General features: G+C 46.9%; 1 protein-coding gene across 1 annotated transcript in view; it reads right to left on the minus strand.

The window, feature by feature from the left end:
* Positions 1–1,686: 1,686 nt before the first annotated feature.
* TUNAR (TCL1 upstream neural differentiation-associated RNA) overlaps positions 1,687–26,890 on the minus strand; it is a 48,691-nt gene continuing 23,487 nt past the window's right edge. Inside the window, exon 4 of the mRNA XM_060003325.1 lies at positions 1,687–4,061. Within this exon, the coding sequence (XP_059859308.1) occupies positions 3,876–4,061 (186 nt within the window). The 3' untranslated portion in view covers positions 1,687–3,875. The remainder of the gene's footprint in view (positions 4,062–26,890) is intronic.

The raw sequence follows: 26,890 nt of genomic DNA on the forward strand, positions 1-26,890 counted from the left end.
AAATCCCAGAACAAGCAATGGGAAAGGTTTTGTGGTCCAATACCCAATACCCAGCAGCAATACCCAATAACCAGCAGCCCTTTTCATGAAAGTAAATCTCTGCATTTTCCTTTCCCAGGCTACCTTTGAGAACCCTGGACTACAGAGCTGTGTGACTTTGGGACTTGATCTTGTCTGGGCCTCAGTTGGTTATTGGTTACTAAAAAGAAAAGAAAAAGAAAAACAGAAAAAGGGTCTCTCTGTCCTGTCCTCACCCCAACCTATAGAATCACAGGGGCCTCAAGCCCCTCTTCTGCCTTCCCACAGTCCGGGTCCCTCACACTGAACTTCAAAGTCTTTGAGGCATCCTGTCCCCAGCCCCCTGGAGATCTTTATTTCGGGGTTTAAGTGTCATTCTTTGGCTGTCAAGGTGAAGGCAGCAACTTCTGGAGCCGCTGACGTCATGGTCCCCAGGCCTTTGCTACGTCAACTCACCTTTCCAGGCCACGCTTTTTCCATCAGTTAAATGGGGTTAAAATACCTACCTGATGGGGTTGGGGGCTATTAGCACCCCTCGTTGATAGATGAGGGAAACCGAGGCTCACAGAGCTGTGTGAATCGCCTGCCATCACCTAGATCCTATGAGGCAGAGATGGGATTCAAGCCCAGGCTGTTTCTGGCCATCGGCAAGCACCTCGCAGCCCCAAACCACCAGGGCACACTGCCATGCGTGCCTGGCTCCCCCCTGCCAGAGCCTGGGCTTTCTGGGGTAGAAGTTAAAGGCAACGATTCAGCCACACCGACCAGGCCAGCTGCCTTGTGACAAAGGAGAGGCAGGCGTGGTGGGAAGCTGTGTGCTGGGACTAGCCAGACGGCTCCAGCAGGGCTCAGACCCACAGTCTGGACCACACAAGGTACAGATGGCACACAGATGCAGAGCCAGGTCTAATTCTACTGGTTTCCAGGTGTGCGACCTTGGAAAAGTCAATTCGCTGCTTTGAGCCCCTTTCTCTTTCTCTTGTAATCTGGGGGTAGGCATGCATACTTCACGGTGTTGATGTGAGGGTCCCGTATGCTGGCTGGGAAGTATACAGCCCTCGTGTCATTTAGGTCGTTGCTATTGGTGCCAAGGCTGGGCTCGGCGTGCTTAGACACTCAAGATCCAGGGCCACGGGCTGCTTTCCTGTCACATCCCCTCAAGATGCCTCGGGATCCTGGGGGAAGCTGCGAGTTCGCCCAGTGCGTGTTCTCGGGCTTTCCTAAATTAGAGCAGAAACGAAGGGCTCTCTCTGCAAGAGAACAGTGCCGCCACGTTGGTTGGCAGTCACTGAACGGGCAGCGTTATTTCTAGGCTGTGGATTAGGACAATCTAGAAGAAAAATCGGGGAGCTGTTGAGATGATTGGAAAGGCAGTTCTTCCCCTCAATAAAGTCCAAATGAGTACACTTGGAAACTCACCAGGGCTTCTACAGTCCAAACGGAACAGTTTCAGTTGAACAGTCATGTTGTTTTGTGTGCTTTTTTTTAATAAAACAACAATATGTATAGATAAAGGAATGACACGGAGTTTTAAAAATACCAGGACGCTGCAGGGGGAAAAAGGACGTCGGTAGTTTTTTTTTGTTTTTGTTTTTCCATTGCACCTTTATTGTTTACTCTGTCCACTGTTAAGAATTCTTACATAGTCTTTCTAGAACCACACAGAACCTGTGAGACGGCCCCCTCCCCTGATAGTCCATTATATTTCTAACCAGCCTCTTGGCCCTCGTCCTTACACATGGGACATTCTGCCAGGGTGCAAGGAGTTCCCAGGCGTTGTTTATTTTTATGAGGGAGGGATGGAGGGGTGCAGAGCCCTCAGCAAAGCCATCGGTTTGCATCTGACCCCCGAGGGCCCTTTCCTGGACCATCCCCACCTCTCTATTCCCTCTTTTCCCAGCATTTGACCGACCCTCACTGGGCTAGGGAATCAGACAGACCGGGGGTTTGCATCCTGACTCACCACTAGAAGCCACCTGATCTCAGGGAAGTTTCCCAATCTCTCTGAGCTCTCCTTTCTTCTTCTACAATGTGGGATGAAGACTCCCTAGCTCACTTACTGGGAAGATTCAGTGACTTAAAGGAATACAGGGTCTGGCGCAGCGCCTGGCACATGTACTCCCTGAATGCACATCAACTTTGTTTCTTCTGGTGGGGAAGAGAAGACACCTGATGAGAGCCGGGTGCTCAGGGCATTTGCTTTATAAAAGGGCCCGGTCCCTAGCAGAGTCCAAGAAATGACTCTCTAACAGTAGAATTTCAGACACCACAACAGAGGGATGGAGAGACCTGGGGGTGGAGATCTCCTGGGCATCATTCGAATCCAACTAGGCAGACTGCTGCTTCTTTTGCCCACGGGCAAGGCTGACACTAGCAGAAGGAATTCTAACACTCCTTTTTTAAGGCCGTGCCGCTGCAGCCCGTGAAAGGCCCATTTCAGGGAGCAGAACAGGGCAAATTCACATTGATTCAACTGTTCCTGCCAGGGAGGAAGTAGCTTCATGTGGGTATAAACCAGGAACTTTAAGAAATGCAGCAATCTTCTAGGGTGATCATTGCATCCCCTTCTAGTGCCCTTGTAAAAGTCACCTGTCTCAGGGGTGTCCTCACAGCCTGAAACACCCAGGTGAGCTCCTACAGTGGGGAGTCCATGTGCCCTTTACACCCCACCTACTCTCAAAAGGATCCCAGGCGGCTCATGAAGGAAGGAATGATGCACCTAAAGCTCAGCTTTCCCCCTTGTCCTTCCCATCTTTCATAGTATGTGGCCATTAAAATCAAATGTGCTCAACAAATGGTCACAAGAATGCTGCCAATAAGAAGCTGGATACTCCATCCTACAGTCGATCTGCAGATGTAGCCGCGCTCTTCCTCCATGGTAGTCCTTGTAAAACATTGTTTAAAGCTGATCTATCACTCAGCCCTTGTTCATGCATAATTCTCAGTAAGGATACGGTACATCCAAGGTCCACATGCCCACGATCGTTTTATATCTCCGATACAACAATAAAAAGCCGCTCAACAGACAATCTTAAAACATGCGCCAACCAAGATCACGGCTGGTATTACGGAAACACGTCCTCCAGACTGAGACGAGCTAGAGGGAGAGAGAAGGTAAACAATACAAGATGACAGAATGAGGACTAGCGTGATTACACAACAGAACGTCTGCAGTCTAGGGGTTCAAGCAGGTAGAACCAAAGAAAGCTCTATGGATCCAGGAGCGCCTCCCCAAATATTTGGTTCATGCTAAAAAATAGAGCACGTTTATTAAAAATATATATTTATAAACCTCGATATGAACAGATACACACGTCAAGCCAATGAAAAAAGAAAAATAAGTTATCTTCCCAGTATCAAATAGACACTTTTGATGAATGGGATGCTTGCCAAAGGATGGTCCCTGTGGTTTTTTGTACCAAACAGCTCATCGAGTTAGGAGGAACTGCGTGTCCTGGGAGACACACCATGAGCTGCGTCCACTGTGAGCTGCGTCCTCCCTGTTCCTCTTTTTGAACATGTGACATCCGTCAGCGACCTGGGATAATGAACCACTGCACCCATCCGCTCCCAGACGACGTCAAAGGCGAGTCTCCCAAGCGTCCTTTCGGGTCCCCTGCCGGCGACGCTGAGTTCCTTGCTGTGTGAATGAGTTTTGCTGGATTCATTGTGCTTCAGTGTCTGATCCTCGCAGCAGGATCGGTTTCTTCTGGTGACCCTTTATCAAGTTCGAAGGTACATCTGATTGAACGGTGTGTGTAGGTCAGAGCCGCTTGTTTGCGCAGTGTCCTGTCACTGATCTGCCGACACACAGGACTCTTTTGGCCATCCCAAGGCCTGCGCACCCTCTGGGCCTTTCACAGAGTGGTATATATGTACACAAATATGATGACGACGAGGTTCAGAATGGTCCCGAGAATTCCCAGCATCGCCAAGACACTCTCTTCTTTGCTCTCTTTCTCCTGGCCTCCTCTGTCTTCATCATTTCCACTCGTGATTACCATCTTGGTTGTCAACGTCTTTATCTTCCTCCCCAGGCTAACCTGTAGTTGGAAAGAGGCAGCACAAAAGATGATGGTTTATAAGCATCCTCTCCATAGCCAGGCAGATTGGGCAGGGCAGTGATTTCCTGTCTGGGGACTAGATCTCAGGTGGGGGTGAAAAATCTTCCATGGAACCAATCTTGGGACCCATTGCTCTTGGCCGTGGAGAAATGGCAGAGCACGACTGATCCATTTCAAGGATGAATGTCCTGACACTGGCATAAAGAGATCAGCCCTGGAGTCCAGCCTGGGCGCCACCTACTCCACTGAGGTTTTGATTTAGCCCTTTTCCTTGAAGCAGACAGCTGCACAGTAGTCTGACTGAAACATGTGGGCTCTCCCACAGCGACGGCAATTTGACACACGTTCACATATTGGATCCCACCCTAGAGAAGCGCTGTCCGGCATATGCACGAAGTGTGTAGGAGGGCATCACAGCCACACTGTGTTCTAAGTGCCGGCTGCCCTGTGAGCAGGGGTGACTGCACCTAGGGAAGGTGGTTAACTGAGACCGGACTGGATGGAAAGGAGGTGGGGAGAACATCATAAGGAACCTGCATCACCTCCAGCAGGAGCATAAATTGGTATAATCATTCTGGAAAGTTCCTTGGCATTACCTAGAGAAGCGAAGAGACATATATTCTACAACTGGGCTGAGCACCTGATCTCCTACATGTCCACCCTAGAGAAATCCCTGCACCTGTGCACCTGGAGACGGGGACAGGATCACTTCTGTGAGCTTCATCCGTGACAGAAGAGGACTGGAAGTTACCCAAACAGGCACCAAGAGTCGAAGAGACCAAAACGTGGCCCCTACAATGGACATGTCCACCAAAAAGAATATTATATGCACTGAGGCTACGCGTGACGGCGTGGATGAGGCCCCAACACTTCAGGTAGTGTGAGAAAGCATACTGCACAGAATACACACAGCATATGTCAATTCATAAAGGCTCAAAACAGGCCAAACCAAACCTATATACTTAGAGACATATACTTTGATGTTTTTTAAAAAGCAAGAGAATGATTAACACAAAATTCAGTAGAGTGGCTTCGTATAGGTGGGGACAGAGTGGAAAGCCATTGGGAGGAGCCAAAGGCCTTCAATATACGGTCATTTTCCATTTTTTAGGCTAGATGGGGGGGTACACGGGGGTTCATTTTTATCCTTATCCTTTCAACTGTTTCAGAGATTCTCCGGAATGTATGATATATTTTGCAATAACTAAAATCTTTTCTTTTTATTCTTTAAAATGATAAATGTGGCCATCCAGGGGGCCTAGTGGGCAGCTGAAGCCTTCTTTTCCACTGATTACTAATCCAAACAATATGTAAGAAATGAACTATGTATGTGAGGTATCGACAGCTTGTCTGTTTGATGGGAAGTGACACAGACCAGGCCAGGGCCCCTGGCTGCATCTCTTCCAATAGAGAGCTGTGTCTTTAGAGCTGGAAGGCTATTCATGCTCTAGAGTTGTGACAGTTAATTTTATATGTCAACCTGACTGGGGTGCCAAGACATTTGCCAAACATGATTCTGGGTGTGTCTGTGAGGGTGTTTCTGGATGAGATGAACATTTGAATCGGTAGACTGAGTAAAGCAGATTGCCCTCCCCAGTGTGGGTGGGCCTCATCTCATCAGTTGAAGGCCTGAATAGCAGAAGAGGGCTGAGTAAGAGGGAACTCCTCCTGCCTGACTTCCTTTGAGGTGGGACATCAGGTTTTTCCTGCTTTCGAATCCAAACTGAAACCTAGGTGCTTCCCAGGTCTTGAGCCTGCAGGCCTTCAGACTGAAATGAAACCATCAGCTCTCCTGAGTCTCCTGGTTGCTGACTCACCCTGCAGATCCTGAGACTTGCTGGCCTCCATAATGGCATAAACCAATTTCTTATAATAAACCCCCATCTATCTATCTATCATCATTATCTACCTATCTATCAACTATCTATATATCTATCTATCATCCTTCTATCTGTTATCTATCTACCTACCTACCTATTATCTATCTATATATCTATCTATCATCTTTCTGCTATGTACCTATGTATCTATCTATCTCTTATCTGTGTATCTATCTATCTCTTATTGGTTCTGTTTCTCTGGAGAACCCTGAGTAATCAATTCAGGACTCAGAGGATATCTCAGGACAAATATGTGAGAAGAATCACGAAAAGGAGTCCGGGAAGGTGAGGAGTATGGTTGCAAGGTGAAATGTCTGCATGTCTCTTCCTCTGGGTACGGGAACCCCTGAAAGGGCCAGGTCATGCCTTGTGGATCAAGTTTGGATTTGGAACACAGCGTACGTGGATAGATGTCTGTGTGGAGGAGAGAGACAGACAGTCAGTGAAGACTAGGGGAATTAATGCAACAGGAATGAATGAATGAACAAATGAACGTCTTAATGGGAAGTTTCACTTCCTTCACAACTTTGGTTTACTTGGTAGGCTCAGAGGGGGTTCCTACCCCGCGAAGTGATTGGAGCCGACTTCATCTTTTCAGAGCTGTCCACTCTGCCCTAGACAATGAAATGAAACTTCTTGGAATAACTCCTGTATGTAGGATGTAATTTCTAATTAAAATTGCTTTTAAAAAAAAAAGCTTTGGCTAGGCAAACCTTCTAACTGGAACTGTTTGGCTTTCTTTCTTTTTCTCCCTAGTAGTTTTTAATGATGTATAATACACATAAAGAAAAGTGCACAGACTTTAAGTGTACAGCCTGATAAGTGTTCATGTCTGTTAGCTGTCACCAATATCAAGAAACAGAACCTTCCAGTACCCCAGGAGGCCCTATGGCCCCCTATTCCACTCACAATCTCTTTCTTCCTTCTTCTCAAAGCCATCATCCTGACTTCTAACATCCTAGGCTGGTTTTGCCTGTTTATGAATTTTATAGAAATAGAACCACACAGCACGTCCTCTTTTGACTCTTTTTCCCCCCAAGGTTATGTTGGTCAGATTCACCCCTGTTGTGTGTAGCTGTGGCTCATTCTCAGTGTGAACAGTATCCCATTATATAAACAGACTCACATGTTTCTGCATTTATTTTACTGCTGATGGGCATTGCATTGTTTTCAGTTTGAAGCCATTATGCTGCTATGAACGTTCTTGTACATTTCTGTTGGCAAACACATGTATGCATTTTCCCCAAGGTTTTAAATGAAAATTTTCAACATACAGCAAAGTCTAAAAAGAATTTATAGTGAGCACCCATACACTCAACAACTCAATTTCACCACTAGCATGTTACTATACTTGCTTAATCAGATACTTATCCATGCATCTACTCGTCCATCTTTTGGGGGGTATATTTCAAGGTAGACTTCAAATATAATTACACTTCCCCTAAGATACTGCAGCATGCATGTATTAACTAGAGTTCAATATTTGTTTGCAAGGCTTCCTTTCGATGTAAAATTTATGTGTGTGCAATTTCCTATTGGCTGCATACATCCAAGAGAAGAACTGCTGGGATATAGGGTATGCATGTGAAAGTGCTTGTATCTGCCTGCTTGCTTGTGAGTGCTAGATTGGTCCCTTCTTTTATTTTGGTGACTCCATGGCCTAGCCTTCGCATGGAGTCACAGGAAGGCATAGGTACATCCACTCCCCCCTCTGCCCTGGGCAGACATCTACCCAAGCGCCAGTTATCTGTCTCATGGGTCTCTTGTTTCTTGTAGTTTCCTTAGCTAGACTTCAGGCCCTGAGAGAGCAAGCTTTTGGATCTCCACCTCTAAGCACAGGGCTTGGCAGGGACCAGGCATTTGGGTAAAGCATGCTGAATGAATGAGGGGGTACTGAAGAGGAATCTGGCATCCCCCCCGACCCCATCTTTGCAGGGCAGGGAAAAGATCACCAAGGTCGGTCTGAAGAGATACAATGAGTGCTGCCCTTAAAACCGAAGACCCGTCATTGCAGTCACTCAAGCAAAACAAAGTGCCGGTCGTGGAGGCTGCTTTGGTTTCAAGGCTGAATTTAGCCTCTTCCCTGAGTTAACCCGAAATAGCTCTGACTTAGGAGGAAGTGGAAGAGAATAACGAGGTCGACTGTGTTTACTTTCTGAGGTCTCTGCAGCAAACCAAGAGCCCAGAAGAGGTCCTCTCCGACTCACAAAAGAGTTGCATCCCCAGAGTTTGCTTCCAAGGTGCTTGAGTTATCACCCTGAATTTCCCCAGAGAAACCGTGTTGGGAGTGCAGCTAGATTCCCAAGGGAGCTACAGGGGGCTTCCTAGCAAAGAAGTGGTTGGAACATTGCTTTCTTTGGGAAATGTTATCTAGCCAGGGAGAGGAGGAGAATGAAAGAGGCTGGAGATTAGCTTGGAAACCAGACCAGTAATAGAGATGGGAGGGGAAAATAAAACCAAAATAAAACAGAAAGCAAAGACTGGGAACGGGCAATATCTGACATGAGGCCTGCTACACAGGTATAAATCCATCCATTCCCTCACTCATTCCTTCCTGCCAGGATATGCAGGGAGGGGGTAGTGGGAATTAACTGCTAACAGGAAAGGTGTTTCTCTTGGGGGTGATAAAAATGTTCTAAACTTAAGATTTTGGTGATGGTTGCCCAACTCTGTGAATATACTAAAACCACTGAACTGTACACTTTGAAAAGGTGAATTTTGTGGTTTGTGGATTATATCTCAATAAAGATGTTTATTTTAAAAAGACAGCATCTGCAATAACAGCTGAAATATAAATTATCTAGGAATAAATCTAACCACAATGTGTAAAATGTTTATAAAGAAAATTAAGAGTAGTTTACAAACAGACATAAAGGTACATCTACATGAAAAGGTAGCTATACATCTTCAAGGAGTGTGAGAGTCAATATCCAGAAAACACGAGTTCTTCCCAAGGTGATTCCTATAGATTTACTGCAGTCAAAATTTCTACAGGGTCTTTGGTGCCCCTTGGCAGGCTGATTCTAAAGTGTATATCAAAGTGCAAAGAAATAATGACAGCCAAATTATTTACTAAAAAAGAGTAAGGTAGGGGAACTTGCCTTATAAGACATCACAAATTACTATACAGCTTTAGTAGTTAAGCTTTAGACAAATACGCCAGAAGAACGGAAATGGGGCCACACACACTTGGACACGGCTCATCACTGGGGGAAAATGGGCCTTTGGACACACAGTGCTGGAATAATTGAGTATCCATATGGAAAAATAAATAAAATCAAACCAGTATTTCACCAATTCCAGTTGGATTATACACAACCATGAAAAGGAAAACTTAAAAACTTTCATAAGACAATATAATGAACATCTTTATGACCTTGGTGTAGAGAAGGATACCTTAACAAGACATAAAAGCTCCCCATGCGGAGCCTGTAAGAGTCGTCTTACAAAAGTCCTTAAGTTTTCCTTTTCACGGCTGTCTATAATCCAACTGGAATTGGTGAAATACTGGTTTGATTTTATTTATTTTTCCATATACTCAATTATTCCAGCAGGGTATATGTATAGCTGATCCACTTTGTTGTAAAGCAGAAACTAACACACCATTGTAAAGCAATTATACTCCAATAGAGATGTTAAAAAAAAAAAAGATCTATGCACATGCATATTTGCCATACTGATTTGTACAGTAGATTGAAAGAAAAAGAAACAGTCATAATGCACAACAAGGATTGGTTAAATAAATGATGGTAATAAAAGAGGGGGAAAAAAGACATAAAATCTCAAACGATAAAGGAAAATATTAATGAATTCAGGGGCATTAAATTTAATACCTCTTTTTATCAAAAAATGTCATAAAAATAGAGTTAAGCAACAATCTGGAATATACGTGTGTGTGTGTGTGCGCACGCGTGTGTGGGTATGTACTATGTGTCTATCATATGTATGCTATATACACTATATATATCATACATACCTTGTTAGTGTCAAGTCAGCAAGAAAATGATACACTTCCAGCAGAAAACTGGGCAAAAACCATGTCCAGGCACTTCTCAAAAGAATAACCACAAAGAAGTTAAACTTCAGTAAGCAGAGAAATGCAAACTAAAACACAATGAGTTACCATCCAACAGCCAACAGATCGACAAGAGCTAAAAACTTCAAGATCACCACTCAATACTCACGAGGCTGTAAAGCAAAAGGGACTCTTACACACCAGCTGCAGGAGTACAACTTGGTCTCTGTCACTCTGGAAAACAGGATGCTACCATCTTATAAAGATGAACATACTCAGACCCTGGTGACCGCCATCCCACCTGCGGGCACACACCTGGATACACCTGCACCGCTGTCCCAGGGCATGCAGCCAAGCATGTTGACCGACAGCAATGTCAGTGTTAGCGACATGCTGGAAACCACAAAAATGTCCATCCATGGTGGCCTGTCGTATATCCATACACCGGAATTCTACATGGCGCGAAAAGGAATGAAATGCTGCAGCCTGCAAGAATGAATCACGAATACAGTGTTGCATGAAAAACACGTGTCGCCAAAGACTACATAAGGGATGTTTCCATTTGTATGAAGTTCAGAAACGGGGAAAACCTAACAGTGTGTCATTTAGAGGTATAAGTGTGATAAAATTACAAAGAAAAGCGAGAGAATAATAAACCCAAAAGCCAGGGGAGCAATTACTACTAAGTGCAGAGGGGAAGTGGATGGGATCAGGGCGGGGCGCTGCAGGAACCCTTGAAGTACTGGCAATATTTCTTAAGTGGGGTGGTGGGTACATGGGTGATAGTTCTTTATACCTTATATTTTCTAAATAGGCTTTTGTTATCTATCCAATAATTAATACATCAATTAATGAATAAATAATTATTTCAACTGAATACTCACTAATAAAACAATGCTTATAATAAAAACAAATTTATAATTTATTAAGATGACTTTAAAAAACAGATCCACAGGGTTCTAAAGACTAGGGGTACTGAGTGTCATGCTAAGTGCCAGGAGGAATCCTGTACACTGTAGCCAGGAAGGGGGCCACTCTCTCTGCAAAGACAGAGCATCCCTAGGGAGCGATGGACAACTCGGTTTTGGACATGGCTCTCAGCAAACTGGTCCTCCTCTGGGCTGCTTCTGATAAACACACTTGAGAGTTTTTAGTAGTTGGCCTATTTAGTATGTCTTGGACAGTCAGCCCCATGAGTCTAGGGTGCTGGGTATGGCCTGGGTGTAGAGGCTGCAGGGCCAGCAGGGAGAGCCCTGAACAGAAGTCAGGCCTCGGTGCGGTTCCTGGAGGCACAGCGGCTCAGGGCTGCCAGGGACCCAGGTCGCTGTGCAGTGCACATGCCCAGCGCCCGTGCCCTTCCTTCAGCATCAGTGTGTCACTTTCCCTCTGGAAAGTTAACCTCTCAGTGAACGCTGTCAATCAAGGAACCAAGGACATGGGCCTGGAACCAGGCTAAGCCCATGTGAGGCTCTTTCTGGAACTCAATCTTTGGTGGGATGATAGAAGGTGGGGCAACCCTAGATGCTGATCATCGCGGCCACGGCACCGAATGAGATTCTAGTAGCTGCTGCCTCCTGGGGGCCTGGAGCCAGTCTGACTTCTGGCCTTTTTTTTTTTTTTTTTAATTTTTACTGGAGTAGAGTTGATTTACAGTGCTGTGTCAGTTTCTGCTGTACAGCAAAGTGAATCAGTTATACATATACATATATCCACTCTTTTTAAGATTCTATTCCCATATAGGGCATTACAGAGTATTGAGTAGAGTTCCCTGTGCTATACAGAAGGTCCTTATTAGTTATTTTACATATAGTAGTGTGTATAGTAAGTCTCCTACAAACGAACGAGTTTCGTTCCGAGAGCGCGTTTGTTAAGTCCAATTTGTTCGTAAGTCCAACAAAGTTAGCCTAGGTACCCAACTAACACAATCAGCTATACAGTACTGTACTGTAATAGGTTTATAATACTTTTCACACAAATAATACATAACAAACACACAAAAAAAGAAAACATTCTTACAGTACAGTACCTTGAAAAGTACAGTAGTATCAGCTACATCACCACTGCTTTTATACTTGCTTCCAGACATCCTGGGCTTGAAATAAAGATACTGTACTACTGTACTCTCTATAGTCCTGTACAGTAAAGTACACAAAAGCACAACCACGTGTAGAGGATGCAGGCACGTGACAATGTACGCCAGACACACGAACTAACTCACGTATTGGACACATGGACGCACATTCGCATCTTTGAAAGTTCGCAACTTGAAGGTTCGTATGAAGGGGACTTACTGTATATGTCAATCCCAATCTCCCAATTTATCCCTCCCCTCCTTTTCCCCCCAGTATCCATAAGTTTATTTTCTCCATCTGTAACTCTATTTCTGTTTTGTAGATAAGTTCATTTTTTAAAGCTGGGTTCACCATTTCCTTCCATCCCATGAATTACCTCAAATCCCTGCAAAAATAGTGTGTTTTTGCTTAAGGCAGAACCCGTTTCTTACCAACACCTGCTGTTTACAAACAAAGACCCTTCACTCGTACAGAAGTGACATTCAAGTTTATTTTGTTTGCTTCCTCATTTGACCTTTGAATTCCCCCTAGAAGAACTCCACTAAGTGTTCACGGGGCCTCGACTTGAATCCCTCTTGTCACTCTGGAATTTACCACCTGTCAGGACAGCTTATTCTACCTGCTGACAGCTCAGTCAGGAAAGTTCTTCTTTGCTTTAGAATAAAACATTCTCGCTGTAGCTCCCACCCCGTGAAACTACTTCCATCACTAGGAAACAGCAAAAATAAGTCCTTGTCATCTTTTGCAAGGCAACACCTCAGGTTTTGAAAAACTGATATGCAGTGGGAAGAAATGATAACTCTGGCCTCAAATACATCTGACATCCAATCTCGGCTCCGTGGTTTACCAGCTGGGTGACTTGGACAAGCTGCTTCACCTCTCTGACTCAGTTTCCTTATCTGTAAAGGGGAGATAATACTTAGCTTGTAGGATTAAATAGAACGGTCGTGAACTGCCTAGCTCAAGGACTGGGAACTACTATGGTCAAATGATGATGATGATGGTGATAAAGGCTCGTGCTCATGCCCCAACGAGCCCCCTTTTCTCCAGCTAAGCACCCCCCCGTCCCCCACTTCTTTACACAGTCCCTCCTAATCATGATCCTTCTCTTGGAAAGGCACATCCTAAAATCACAGCGTTTACAAGAAAAGCATTACTCCAGGAAAGGTGTTCCCAGCCCAGACGGGCCAGAGCTATCTCCTTCCTCTTTCTGAGGCAGCACACCCATTAATGCCGCCCAGAACCACACCGGCTTTGGGGCCACCGCACCGTGCTGTGGAGTCGTGACGCTGCAAAGCCACGTGGACCTCACTTCCGGTTGGAGGGAAGTGAGTGTTTTGAACCCAAGACAGGACGGAGTGTTTGGACTGCATGACATTTCAGCACCTTGGCTCCTAGATGACCTCTTCTCCCCAACCAGTCATTCTCCGCCAGCTTCAGACCATCCGAAAACTGGATGTGCACACCCTCCGTGCTGTTGCCTAGATGACTCACTTCCCAGTTTTCGACCAGGTTTCCAGGTTAGTGCTAATTGATTCATAGCCTCACCAGCTGTTTGCCTTCTCCTCCTGCCCATATTTCTCCATCTTTTCTATAAGATGCCATGAAGTCCAGCTAGGACTTCTAGGTCTACCAGACCAGTGACCTTGCCAGAGGACAACATGGCTGAGAGATGCAGTCCTAGGGACCCACGCTGGGTCCCGGCACCCTCTGTCCCCTCGACTCACTTGTAGGGTCTCCTTCTCTACACCAATTTCTCAGAGCCTTTTATTAAGAGTCACAGACCTGGGCTTCCCTGGTGGTGCAGTGGTTGGGAGTCCGCCTGCCGATGCAGGGGACGCGGGTTCGTGCCCTGGTCCGGGAAGATCCCACATGCTGCAGAGCAGCTGGGCCCGTGAGCCGTGGCCGCTGAGCCTGTGTGTTCGGAGCCTGTGCTCCGCAGCAGGAGAGGCCACAACGGTGAGAGGCCCGCGTACCGCAAAAAAAAAAAAAAAAAAAAAGTCACAGACCTTCCTTCAACTGCCACTTGGTGATCAATAGTCAATAAGAAATTAAAAAACCCACAGGATTATGACCCACGGAAACATTGCACAGCAGTTAAAAACGATGATGAAAAGACCAAGTGGCCTAAAGGCAGATGCCCAGGCTAGGAAAACACAGGATATTACAATTCAGGTCTACTTAGGATTATAAATAATAGTTTTCAAACCTCACTAGTACAGGAAAAAATGCATGAAAAAATGCATGAGGAAGAATATTTGGAAATTTTCTGTAATGTAGTTGATTACATTATTTTACTTTTATATTCCCTTTTATATTCAAAACACATACATACGTAAATAAAACCATGAAGACTGCAAGCGCTTCTGTCTTTCTACAGCCCTTACAGAACCTTACCACCCAGGTGACAAGGACAAAGCGTTCGATGCTGGTGGGCAAGCAGCCACTTCTGTGACAGCATCTCTCTGCTGGAGGCAAGGAAGGAGGGAAGGAGCTGGAATTCCAGCTGGGAAATGGGCGTGGGTGTGTGTGAGAAGACAAATGATAAAGGTTCTGACACCATTTCTATTACAACTGAGATATTCAGGCTGAATGGAATTGGCTTCAGTACCCTTTAATTCTAGTAGAAACTCATTTTTCAAAATAACGCCAGTCTTGGGACTAAATCTGTGCTCCCTGACATGCTGGAAGGTACCACACATTGAAGACAGGAGTGGAGAGACGATTTCATCCAAATTCTTTCCATGACTCGCTGACTGCCTTCTCAGGAGTGGCTCTGGCTCAGCTGTAGTTCCCAATTTCTGCGTCTCTAGGACATTTAGATATTGTGGGGTGAGGACATTTCATTCCAATTCCATTTAACAAGGATGAGCCTCTGCCTGGAAATTCAGAAACGCTGGGTGACAAATCCACTGGATGACGCTTGAGCATTAAGGAAGCAACGAATTTTCCCTGGAGAAGAGACCTCAGTGGTCACTGAAAACACAGCATCCCCTGGGGAACCTGAAAGCCAGACTTCCCATGAGTATGCCCTGGGCATCCACATAGAGCAACGGGCATGCCCCAGTGAAAGACAAAGCCTTTGGCCCTCAAGCACCTCATGACCCAAGGAGGGGAAAACACAGCATCACTATTGTGATGTGAGCCCAGGGCATGGCAGGGGGCGGAGCGGGGGCCACAGAATGGGGGAGTCCTGATTTACTTGATGGGAAGGAGCTAAGCTGAGACCGAAAAGGCTAGCAGGACTAACTCGGCCCGTAGTAGGAGAAAACTAGGTGTTAGGAGACTGGCAGGTGCAAAAAATAACGTGAATGTGCAGAAGGCTACACACAGAGTCTGGGCGATGAAGCATCATGGTGAGTGTGGTGAGAGCTGACGCCGCGGGGTGGGGAGAGGAGGCCAGACAGGGGCTCTTGTAAACCACTCAGAGAGTTTTGGAATTTATTCAGTACACCATGCAACAGGTACTTGGATGTTCATTTCATGCTTATTATCTCAATTATACATACACGCTATTTATATAGGAGATACTCCATAATAAATTAAAAAACCCATTTAGCTCCTAAAAGCAGACCACAGTAAGTAAAAGTTGGAAACTTGCTCTCCAAGATGAAATGTTTGGGCCAGGGAGACACCAGCTCTGCCAACATTTCACAGTGAAGCCTCGATCCTTGCCTTCTGAGGCCTCAGGAAATCAGCTGGGAGCCACTCTCCGAATGACAGAAAACTTACACCCAGGCAGGGTCCTCTGCAGAATCTGGGCAAGAGTTCTCCAAAGGACAAACTCTTCCCTATGTACCCATGCCCAGCCTAGGGGGCCACAGAATGGTCTGTCTGGGTTTCATTAGATGCTACTCAAGGGAGATGGCGGCCTGGACATCCCTGGTGAATGTAACCCCATGAGTTCTGAAGAACCATTGAAGAGAGAACATTTGTAAAGCATTTAACCTGCTCAGCAAAGATTTGCAATTATTATTATTATTATTACCGAGTTCAAGCTTGTACTGCTCACCACATGACAGGCTAATAAATGAGAGACCATTTGTTGGGGCAAGGAATAGCGACTTTATTGAGAAAGCCGGCAGACTCCTGTCCCAAAGAACCATCTTGCCTGAGTTAGAATTTAGGCTTCTTTTATACTAAAAGGGGAAGGAGTAAAGGCAAAAATTTCCTGGTTCCGGTCAGCCTTCCAAGGAGATGTGTTAATGTATTCCTTCCTGCAGTCATTCACAGGTGAGCCTAGTCAGGAGGTTTCCTGTGAGCTAAACAAAGATATTTTAGCTTAACGGTCATTATCTGGGAGGCGGGGTTCCCAGAAATGGGCCATTGTGTATAATTTAAGCTTATAGGCAGCATCTCTTTAGTGATTAACTTGTAATAAAATACAGAGATTCTTCCCTATTACATTATTATTATTAACAAGCAGAGTGTTGTCCCTTACTGTCAAGATATTGCTGGATCTAGCTTTGCACATGAGGTCTGTCATGATGTGACCAGTAACTACTTCTCCACCTACCCATGGTGATACCAATCACACCTGCTAATTAGTAAGTACAAGGTATGGGCCAAGCTCTCTATTGTCATCCAGCCTGTCAGCCACTCGACAAATTTTTATTGAGCACCTACTATATGCCAGGCCCTATTCTGGAGTATTGGGATACAGCAGCAGCAGCACAGACAAAAATAAGTGCTAGTCCCCTTTAAGAGATAAGGAATTGAGACTAAAAATAGTTACTGAACACCTACAACCTACCAGGCACTGCCCTAGGTACTAGGGATATTGCAGTGAATAAAACAAAGAACTCATCAAAAACTGAGTCAGGATTAAGCCCAGTCGCCGACATCCTTCTCACCTGCTGCCTCCCTCTCGTGCCCCTCACTCTGGTCTGGCAGTCCCCACCCCCCAACTCCTGCCGTGTCCTTAACCGCAGTGCATCCGCGCTCTCTCTCTCTTCCTGGCTTGGACAACCGCCACTCATCCTTCCGGGCTCAGCTCACTTGGCTGCATCTCCAAGGACCCCTTCCTGACGTCGGGAGGCCCACTGCAGACTGTGTCTGAGAATCTCCAACCCTATTCTGTAACCATCCCTTTTTCTGGGTCCTTCCCCACTAATCTGTGAGCTCCTTAGGCAGGGGATGGGCCTGGGTCTGATTTATCTCCGGGTCCCCCAGCCCTTGCGCCTGCCCTGGAATACCAATGGCGCTCAGTGTATTGAGACGGCAAGTGAGTGAATGAAAAGATGGACCTCAAGGTAGCCTGGTGAGGTCCAGCTTCCAGGTTAGGGGAGGAAAAGTCAGGAGAGACAGCTGAATGGGTGACAGGGACAGCCCAGCCCAGCACACCCAGTTGGACCTCACTATAAAAAGACAGGCCATGAGGAGAACCTGTGTTAAAAGAGCAAGCCATCTTTCCCAACTCTCCAGGCAGGGGCTGGTTAATGTTTGCGTGGGGGGATGCATGGTGGGGAGAGCGAGGGGTCATCAGCCCTGAGGCCAGGTCAGAGAGATCACCCCTGCTCCAGCAGCTCCTGGAATCTTCCTTCTCTTGTCCACCATCTACAAATGGCGACACCATTTGCACTCAGAGTGAGCAATGGACAGACCGGGACCAGCTTCCTACCTGCTCCTACCTGGGGAAGAGCCTGGGCAAATCTCCCTGGGCTCAGCCTGTCCAAGTGACCAAGGAGAAGTGGGCCCAGATGATAAGATATGGGGGCCCTCAGTCGATGTGCTTATTTTCTTTTCCACCTTGAAGTCCGATGAAAGGGAGGCTGTGTGGGGTATGAAAAGTTTAAATACTGATATAAAGAGGAAAAACAGCTCCCTGTACTAACAAACACTTAGGGGTAAATTAATCAGTATTTCTCTTGCTCAGAGGAGAATACATTTTTAGTTGTGGGGAAAATTAATTATATCAGCCTAGACTTCCCTGAGGAACACGTCATCAGGTAGCTCTGGGGTGAGACTGCTTAAACCCATCAGTGGAAATGAGACACAGCTCCACCAGAAACATCACACCCGCCTGCCTGCTACTTCCGCTGGGCCGTGTACCTTACTTGACAGTAGACCCCACCTCCAATTCCTAAGAGCAGCACGATGTAGGGAGAGAGGCTGGCACTCTGGGCAGCTGGATGTGAGTTCCAGCTTGTCCCCCGGTGAGTTATATCACCTTAAATACATCAGCCTCTGTCTCCAGTCCACATCAATAATTGACTCGAGATGGACACAAATCTGGACTTTCAAGAAACAAATATTTGGGCTTCCCTGGTGGCACAGTGGTGAAGAGTCCGCCTGCCAATGCAGGGGACACAGGTTCAAGCCCTGATCAGGGAAGATCCCACATGCTGCAGAGCAACTAAGCCCGTGCGCCACAACTACTGAGCCATCTGCTGAAGTGGAAATCACTCGGTGCTGGAGGGAGAGGCACAGATGCTAAGGGGTCCATCCTTGGTTACAAGGAGCTCCAGAATTGAAGGGAACTTATGAAACATTCTGTCCAACGTCCTCAGCCAGGGCTGGAGTCCTGGGGAGAAGGGCTCAGGCCCTGCAGGGTTCCCAGACTGGGCTGCCCCTCGGCTCCCCTACCCCTCTGCAGACCCTCCCCGCCCTGCTTCTCAGTAGCAACCAGGACCCAGGGCTACCATCTCTCAGGGGTGAGTCTCAGGGCCCTGGGTTCTGGTCACTTTATTTTTTAAAAAAAAATGATTAATTTTACCTGTTTATTTTTACTTTTATTATTATTATTTTATTGGCCGGACCACACGGCTTGTGGGATCTTAGTTCCCTGACCAGGGATTGAACCCAGGCCCTCAGCAGTGAAAGCGCTAAGTCCTAACCACTGGGCCGCCAGGGAACTCCCCCGGTCACTTCGGATTCCACATTTGCGGGCTGACCCCAGGCCTGGTCAGCACACCCCTGCGCTGCACTTCTTAAGGCCAGGCTTCTGCCTGAGCACAGGCTCCCAGTTCCTGTCTGAGAAGCCCGCTTGGTGACCCCGGGCCTGGGCCACTGACCTTCGTGTCCGTCTCCATCCTCCAGGGAAAGAGCGTTTTGCTCTAGAACCTGCCTGGTGGCTGGAGCTCTGCTCCTGAGGCCGGGGGGTCAGGCTACCACCTTCCTGAGTCCTGCCTGTGCCCAACTGCCCCTTGGCACTGCCCATCTTATGGCATGAGCCCCACTGCCCAGTGTCCCACAGACCCCCAATGTCAACTGCTTACCAGGCCTCAGTGCATCTGCCAGATTGACTTTCCCCAGCTCCCCAAAGAGGCGGGTCCAGGCCTAAGCCAACCACCCAGGCCAAGCGGCCTGTCTCCAGGTGTGTCAGGCAGGGCCCCAGATCTATTGTCAGGGAACTCACAGAACCCACGTTACGTGAAAATGAGCTGTCAAACACGTTCACACCCTACACTGTCTGCCAAAGCCCTCTTCGCCAGCTGTGGTGAGTCACAGATGACCACAAAGCCATCTGAGACTCTCTCCCCTGGACAGGCAGGCATCCTTGTCCCCTCCCCTGGGGTGACAGCACACAGTGGCAGTGACCCTGTGCCAGTTTCTGGGTCCGGCCTTAAGAGATGGACAGCTTCCACTTCCTGGACTTTGGAACACTCCACTCTGGGGGAAGCCCGGTGCCCTGTGAGAAGTTCAACTACCCTAGGACTGCCTGCCGTGAAGAAGCGCAAGCCTGGTCCATGCAGAGGAATGAGGAGACAGAGGCCTAACGGTCCCAGCTGTGCCAGCCCAGGTACCAAATGTCTGAGCGGAGGAGCCTTCAAAGCCAAGTGATGCCAACACAAGAGTTCCCACGTGGGAACAGCCCAGCCAGGCCCACTCCACCCACAGAGCCTCGAGAGATAGTAACAACTTTTGTTTCAAGCCACAAAGTTTAGGCTGGTTATTCAGCAATAGGTAACACTGGCTAAAAGAAGCTCTTGTTTGCAATCCTTCAGGAAAAGGAGGTTTTTCTTCTTCAAGCAACAGCAAGTGATTCCAGCAGAATCTGATAAACAGGCAGACAGAGCCTTCTAGGGGAAGAGCAAAGATCATGGACATCAATTTTCTCATCTGTAAAATGGGATCATAATTCCCTGGGGATTCGGATGAGAACCGTGTGAGGAGGATAATGGACCAAGCTGACTGCATCTGTGATTTGTGTCCAATGTGTGTCATTGCGTGTGTGAGGAGGGCGTTCATTCTGGAATCCGTGCACCTCAGTTCAAACAGATCCAGAGACCTAGCAGGTCTCTAGGGATCGAGTCTGGTTGCCTCTCACCTGGACAATCCTGCTTGGCTAAGCCATCATCTCTTACCTCCTGGTAGCTGAGGGACCCTGGACACACTAAGGGCAGTCAGCAGAGCCTGGGGTGACGAAGCCCTTCCTAAGGCCTAGGCAGTGTTCTGGGCACTTTACATCCACTGACAATTTTAATCCTCACAACAACCAAAGAGGAGGAGGTGCTGTCATCATGTTTTATCAGTGAGCAAATTCGGGCCAGTGAGAGGAAGGGACGTCCCAAGGCAGGTCTCACGGCTGGCAGGTGTAAGAGAGCCGGACTTAACCCACACATCTGGCCCCAAGCCCACGCTCCCAAGTGCCCTGTTCTATCGCTTCCTAGCAAAGGACCACAAGCCCCCCCGCCTCCCTCCTTTCATCTCTGAGCCTCAGTTTCCTGGTGTGCAAAACGCAATGATAACACGTACCTGCTAAGTGTCACGTGGATTAAATGAGAACTCATCCTCGGTGCCCAGCACACCTCTCTCCCTCCCCCAGCACCACACTTTATGGGTGAAGGTTGCAAATAAAGGGTATTTACTGAGAAAATGTATGTTCCTTTTTCTCCCCCAAAGATCCCACCAGGGAAAGGACAATCCTTTTAAGGAAATCCAACTTGAAGATCTTGATCAGATGAGAAACAGAAGAAGCTGAAGTGGTTGCAGAGGAATGTGGACCCCTCCCTGCAGACCGTACGGAGGCATCAGTCTCTATTCTTTGCCCCAGGGTCCAAGCTCAGAAGTTTAACTAGACTATGAAAGGGATGTGGCCAGAAAGTCCTTTTAAGAAGTGGGCTCCCCATCCCGGCACTTGGGTGCCCTCATTTCTAAATGCCTCTGGGGAGATCCCATGGTTTCTGAAGGGCACAGCCTAGAACAGCGCCTGTAATTGAGATTTCTTAGCGCTCAGGTCTTGCTGAGCAAACAGCTCTGCCGGCAGCTGCGGATCAACAGCCTGTATTTCATCAATATTTTTCTTTGGAGGGCTGTACCTATCCACATTGCACTTTCTCAGGAGCATTGGCATTATAATGTGATTTTTTCGACACGACCAGACAGCCGGGTGGGTTTTACCATCTACCGAGATACCCAAATCCCATCTCTGCATGTGGATCTCTCCAATGGTGCTCGAGTCCTGGCTGGAAATAGCATCCGTCTGAATGACAGGTTTTTTGAAGAAACTGCTACTGACATGCGGAGAGAAGTCAGGGTTACAATTTTGATCCAGTACTTGTCCAAAACTAATTGGAATTTTTTAAAAATGGATTTTGCTACCAGGTGTCATCCTCCCCAAAATATACATAATGCAGCTCCTGCCTACCTGTCCAAATTCCTCCCACGCTCCCTCTCAGTCATTCCTGTACCAACTACACTAGCACCTGCCACCTCTTTCGCAAATACCACCCCAGGGCCTTTGCACTTGCTGTTTCCCTCTATCAGAACACACTTTGCCGAAACTTTTGAGCTGACTTGCTCTCATAGTATTCAGGTTTTGCTCAGATATCGTGCCACCAGAGAAGTCTTCCTGGCCACCCTGTCTGTAAAGGTCCTCACTCTTCACTCTTCATTCACATGTTTACTTCATTTTCCTCAAGGAAATGATCACTACTTGAAAGAAAAGTATTTTTCGTTTCTCCTCATCCTCACTTTGAAGATTAGCCACGTGAGGGCAGTCTTGTCCTCCACTGGAGCCCCAGTGCCAAGAACAATGTCAAGTGTACTGAAGAGACTCAATAAAGTTGTTTTAAACAAATGCATAAGTGCCCATTTTCCAGAAGAGGAAGTTGTGGCTCACTGGAGGTAAGTGATTTGTCCATGACTGCGGGAGCCAGAGGCATCAACCCTTACACTGTCGTGAGCCCAAAACTATTGGATTAATTCCTACATTCTTCATTTGCATAATTTCTATTTCCTGACTCAGTCCAAGCACACCGGCTCCCTTGACATCTCCGCTACCATCTCCATGGAGCTTGGCGCCCAGAAGATGCTCAGAAAACGTTTGTGGAAACAGGTCTGAATGCGTGAGCAGAGCCCCCTCCCCCTGATTCACATGGGGTGGGGTGGGGGAATGGGAACATTAAGGTTCTTCCCATCTGACCACTCGCTGAACACTCAGTCCCTCGTCTCTAATAATTTCCCCACGTTTTTGCCCAGATTTCTGTTGGAGCATCTCAGGGCTGCAGGAATCACTGCCTCCCATGAGCAATCGCTCTTGTCAGCGCCAGTCAGAAAGTTCTTCCACCAGCCAGACAATAGCTCATGCTCATTTCTCTGCTAAGCACACACCTTCTGGAGCTATTCCTTGGATTGCTTCCTACTCATCTCAAATGTTATGTTAGAAAATAAAAGAGAGAATCAATAAAGGATCACTGAAGATAAAAGGCTGGGGAAAAAACGTTCTTAAAAAAAGAGATAAAGAAGGCCAGAAAAAAAAGGAAAATAAGGAATTAAAGGTACTTGTAAATCATGTGCCCTCAGTCCTGTCTCATGGCACATAAATGGGCCAGACTTCCCTCCACGAGCCCGTTTGTCCATAAAGTGGGGATGGGGGCCAGGTGGGTTTGCCCCTTCTAAAGGCATGTGTTTCCCTTCTGCTGCCGCTATTTGTTAACGCTGACAGTACTTAGAAATCCAGCACCACTCGCCCTTCTGAAACTAGCACTGCCTGGGACCTTTAGCCACCTTGTCATGCATGGTAACAGCTACCATAGATTAAGCGCTGACCGTGTCCGGGCCACCTGCTCACTCCCCAGCACAGCCCCGTGCACGCAGCAGCCACTGTGTCTTCATCCAACAAGCTTAGGGCTACCAAAGGGGGAGGGGGAGGGGGAGAGGAGGGGAGGAGGGGGGAGGGAAGGGGAGGGGGAGGGGAGGGGAGGAGGGGGGAGGGGAGGGGAGGGGGAGGGGAGGGGAGGGGGAGGGGAGGGGGAGGGGAGGAGGAGGGAGAGGGATAAATGAGGAGTTAGGGATGAGCAGATGCAAACTACCATCTATAAAACAGATAAACAAGGTCCTACTGTATGACTCAGGGAACTAGATTCAATATCCTGTAATAAACCATAATGGAAAAGAATATACATATATGTGTATAACTGAATCACTTTGCTGTACACCAGAAACTAACATGAAATTTTAAATCAACTATACTCCAATTAAAAAAAAAAGAAAAAAAAGAAGAAAAGAAACCCAAGCCTCCAAGCGGCAAAGTCTTCCGCTGCCCTGGGCTCTGTCCGCTGGGGCCTGGCTACCCTGGAAGAGGCCTTGCTCTTCTGTACCTCTGGACCCCGGCTCTTGCTCTATCCTCAGCCATGTCCTGCTGTCCTCACCTAATAACAAAATTCAACTCACACTGGGCACAGAGGCTGAGACTCATGCTGAGGGCAGACTGTACCTTCCTCACCCCTTGCAATTAGCACAGTGTTATGCTTACAGAAGCCTTTACATACATTTGCTGAATAAATGAAAACCACCAAGGAACAGTGAAAATCTCCCAGTAAGTGCTTCGATCTCGGATCCCGCGTGATTTGAGGACCTCCCTGAAGCTGAACGACTGTTGTGAATTTCCTTTAAGTGATTTTACTGTTTCTGTAAGTCAGAACATTCAAAGGAGAAAGTTCTCAATAGCAGAAGATGAGGGTAAATGAACTAAAATACATGTAGTTAATTTTATTCCACATTTTCCTAATTCTGCACCTTATCTGGAGTCATAAACCTCTTCGAATTCTTCCCTATGCAGGTAGAAAGCCCTGGGGGATCTAGGAGTCCCTCTAGGGGGCGCTGTTCCACAGGCTGGTACATGCGGGTCCCTACGTGGCATCCCCAATGCGAGGGTCTCCTGTCCTGAGAGGGAGGAGCCTGGGTATTTTCTGGGGGTTTGGGGGAGACTGGGAGTAGATTCTGCAGCCCCCACCTTTGGGCAAAGGACACTGGACCAGGGAGGAGCAACCAGCCCAGGACTGATCTGCATGTTCCCTGACAAACAGGGAACTTGGAAACTTGGAAGGAATTCAAGCAGGCCTCCTACTGGGGGACAAAGACAAGTGGATGGGAAATCTGACACCAGTCAAAGGAAATGAGAGAAAAGGAGAAAAAAACGAGGGTTTACACCTGTGTGGGGTGTGGGAAGAGTGTTGACTGTGCACTGGGTCTGTCACTGGCCAGCCTGTCACTGGCCAGCCGTGTGACTTCAAGCAGGCCACTCCCCCTTTGCAGGTCTCACTGTCCCCATCTTTAAATTAGGTGGGGTGGGCAAGATACCAGACAATCTCCAGCATTGCTTCCAGCTCCTACATCCCATTATTCAAGTCTAAGTCGAGAAATATATGAGAGAGTAGATTGAGATCAGAAAGCCAGGCATCTATCGAAGCTACCAGGATCTGCCAGCAGAAATAACTCTTCCTCCTTTGCAAAGAAGCTGGGCCAACTGCTTTCTCTGGTATTGCACAGAGCACGCTGCATCTCACTGATGCTCTTTGACTACCCTCAGCCTCTTCTGCTACACTTTGCAGAATGAGAAACGAGTCTTACTCCTTTCTGGATCGCCAGCACCTAGCACAGTGCTTGGCACACCGTGAGCACGCAATAACACTTGGCAGACAGATGGGTGGGGCTCTGGCAGGTCTCTCCAGGATGGCTCACCACACCCTCTCTGGTGGAGACTGCTGTCTTACCAAATCCGTGTTCCACTTTTCCCTGGCACACAGCCAGGCTTCATTTCCCATCTGCCTTGCAGGTAGGTGTGGTCACGTGACTGAGGTCTTGCCAAAGGGATGTGAGCAAAGTGCCGTATGCCAGGGCTTTGGGAGGCCGAGCAGCCGAGCTGCTCTCTTTGTCATTCCTCCAGCCTGGATGGCGACAAGGTCCTAGAGGATGGCGGAGACCCAAGATGGGGAAGCTGGGTCCCTGCATCACTGCATGGAGGAGAGCTGTCCACCCACCCGACACGCCCACACCATCGGGCTATTTATGCACGAGAAATAAACTTCTATTGTGTCTGAACCAGTACATTTTGGGGTCATTTGTTACAGTCCTTCTACTTGCCCTACCTAGCATTATCTTTGCCCTTTTAAAAATGGAAAAGAAAACTCTTGAATTGCAAAAGGGGAAGGTGACAGAAAAGCTGATGTTTTTGCAATTTTTTCTTTGGAACTGGTGTTTCTAGGGCTTTGAGGATCAAAGTTCCTGTCCTCTTACTGACACACCGATGCCACCTTTCTCCCACAACCGACTATGAGCAGAAAATTCCAGTGCTCCAACGGTCAGCAAAGTGAAAGAGTATGGGCCTAAAACCTACCTAAAATCTATCGAGTCTTTTGGAAAACAGGTACTGAAGGCCTAGTAGGTATAAGGCACTGGGATGGACGCCCTAAATTTGCTATTTTTCCAAACCCTAAATCAGTCTGCGTGATCTGAGAAGCACAAATTCAATCAGCACAGTCAGAGGCAGCAGAAGAGAATAACTGATATTGAGAGAGTCCCAGAACCCCCAAGATGTATGGAAGCCAGAGGGCACAGTATCCAGACATGAAAGATCTAGGCCTTTTTACGGGGTGGGGTGGATAGCCATGTATGAAAAGAAAGTAACGCCCGGCTACTGAGAAGCAGCGTTTCAGAGAAAAGCAGATCAGAAATCAGAAGGTTGGGATTTAACAGCTGTGCCCTTCCTCCCTGTGTGACCTTGGCCAGTTATTCAATCTTTCTGAGTCTGATCACTTATTAGCCAAGGAAGACACTCACAACAGCTGCTAGACTTTTCTCAACTCCGGATAAACAGGCACATAAGCAAATGAGTGACACGAGAGAAAGATCCAGATAAACAAACGCAAAAAACTGACCTTAGAGGAGAGAGAAATAACTCACAGATTAAAGCAAATAAACAAACAAAAAGCTCTAATGACTATCCCGCCACTTAGTATATTAATGGCTATAAAACAAAAACCGATTTCCTACTAGGAAAAGGAACAATCAGAGAATAAGGAAAAGCTCTTAAGAATTAAAAATATCAGGGCCAAAATGTTTTTTAGAAATAATTTTTGAAAAAGATGGACAGGAAAATGAAGCCAACAAAATCTAGAATACATTTCTAGGAGAAAGGCAAAGAAATAAGAAAATATGAGAAAAAAAGGTGAAAGTACCTATTAGACCCATTCTGGAAGGTTTAAACGCCAACAAAGAAGGGGTTCAGAAATGTGGGAAGGAAACAAATTGATTTTTAAAAAATCAAATATATTAGGACCTCCCAGAGCTAAAGGACCAAGTCTTCAGATTACAGGGATCTGTTAACTGTCCAGAAGAATGAACGAATGAAGGGTATCCTCATGTATTGCATAAACGCCAAGGATGAAGAAAAAGTCCTAAAATCCGCCAGGAAAGAAAAAAGAGGAAAATAAAAAAAACTACAAGGAACCTAGAATCAGATTTCTCATGGGCAACGTGGAAAGCTCTCAAAATTCAAGATTCTTTAGGAAAATCATTTTGAACCTGGAAGTCTGCCCTCAGTGGGAGTATAAGACACAGACATTTTCAGACAGTCTACTTTCCATGTATCTTTTCTTAGGAGGTTCCAACCCAGGA

This window comes from Delphinus delphis, chromosome 2, assembly GCF_949987515.2.
Source record: "Delphinus delphis chromosome 2, mDelDel1.2, whole genome shotgun sequence".
Lineage (NCBI taxonomy): Eukaryota > Metazoa > Chordata > Mammalia > Artiodactyla > Delphinidae > Delphinus > Delphinus delphis.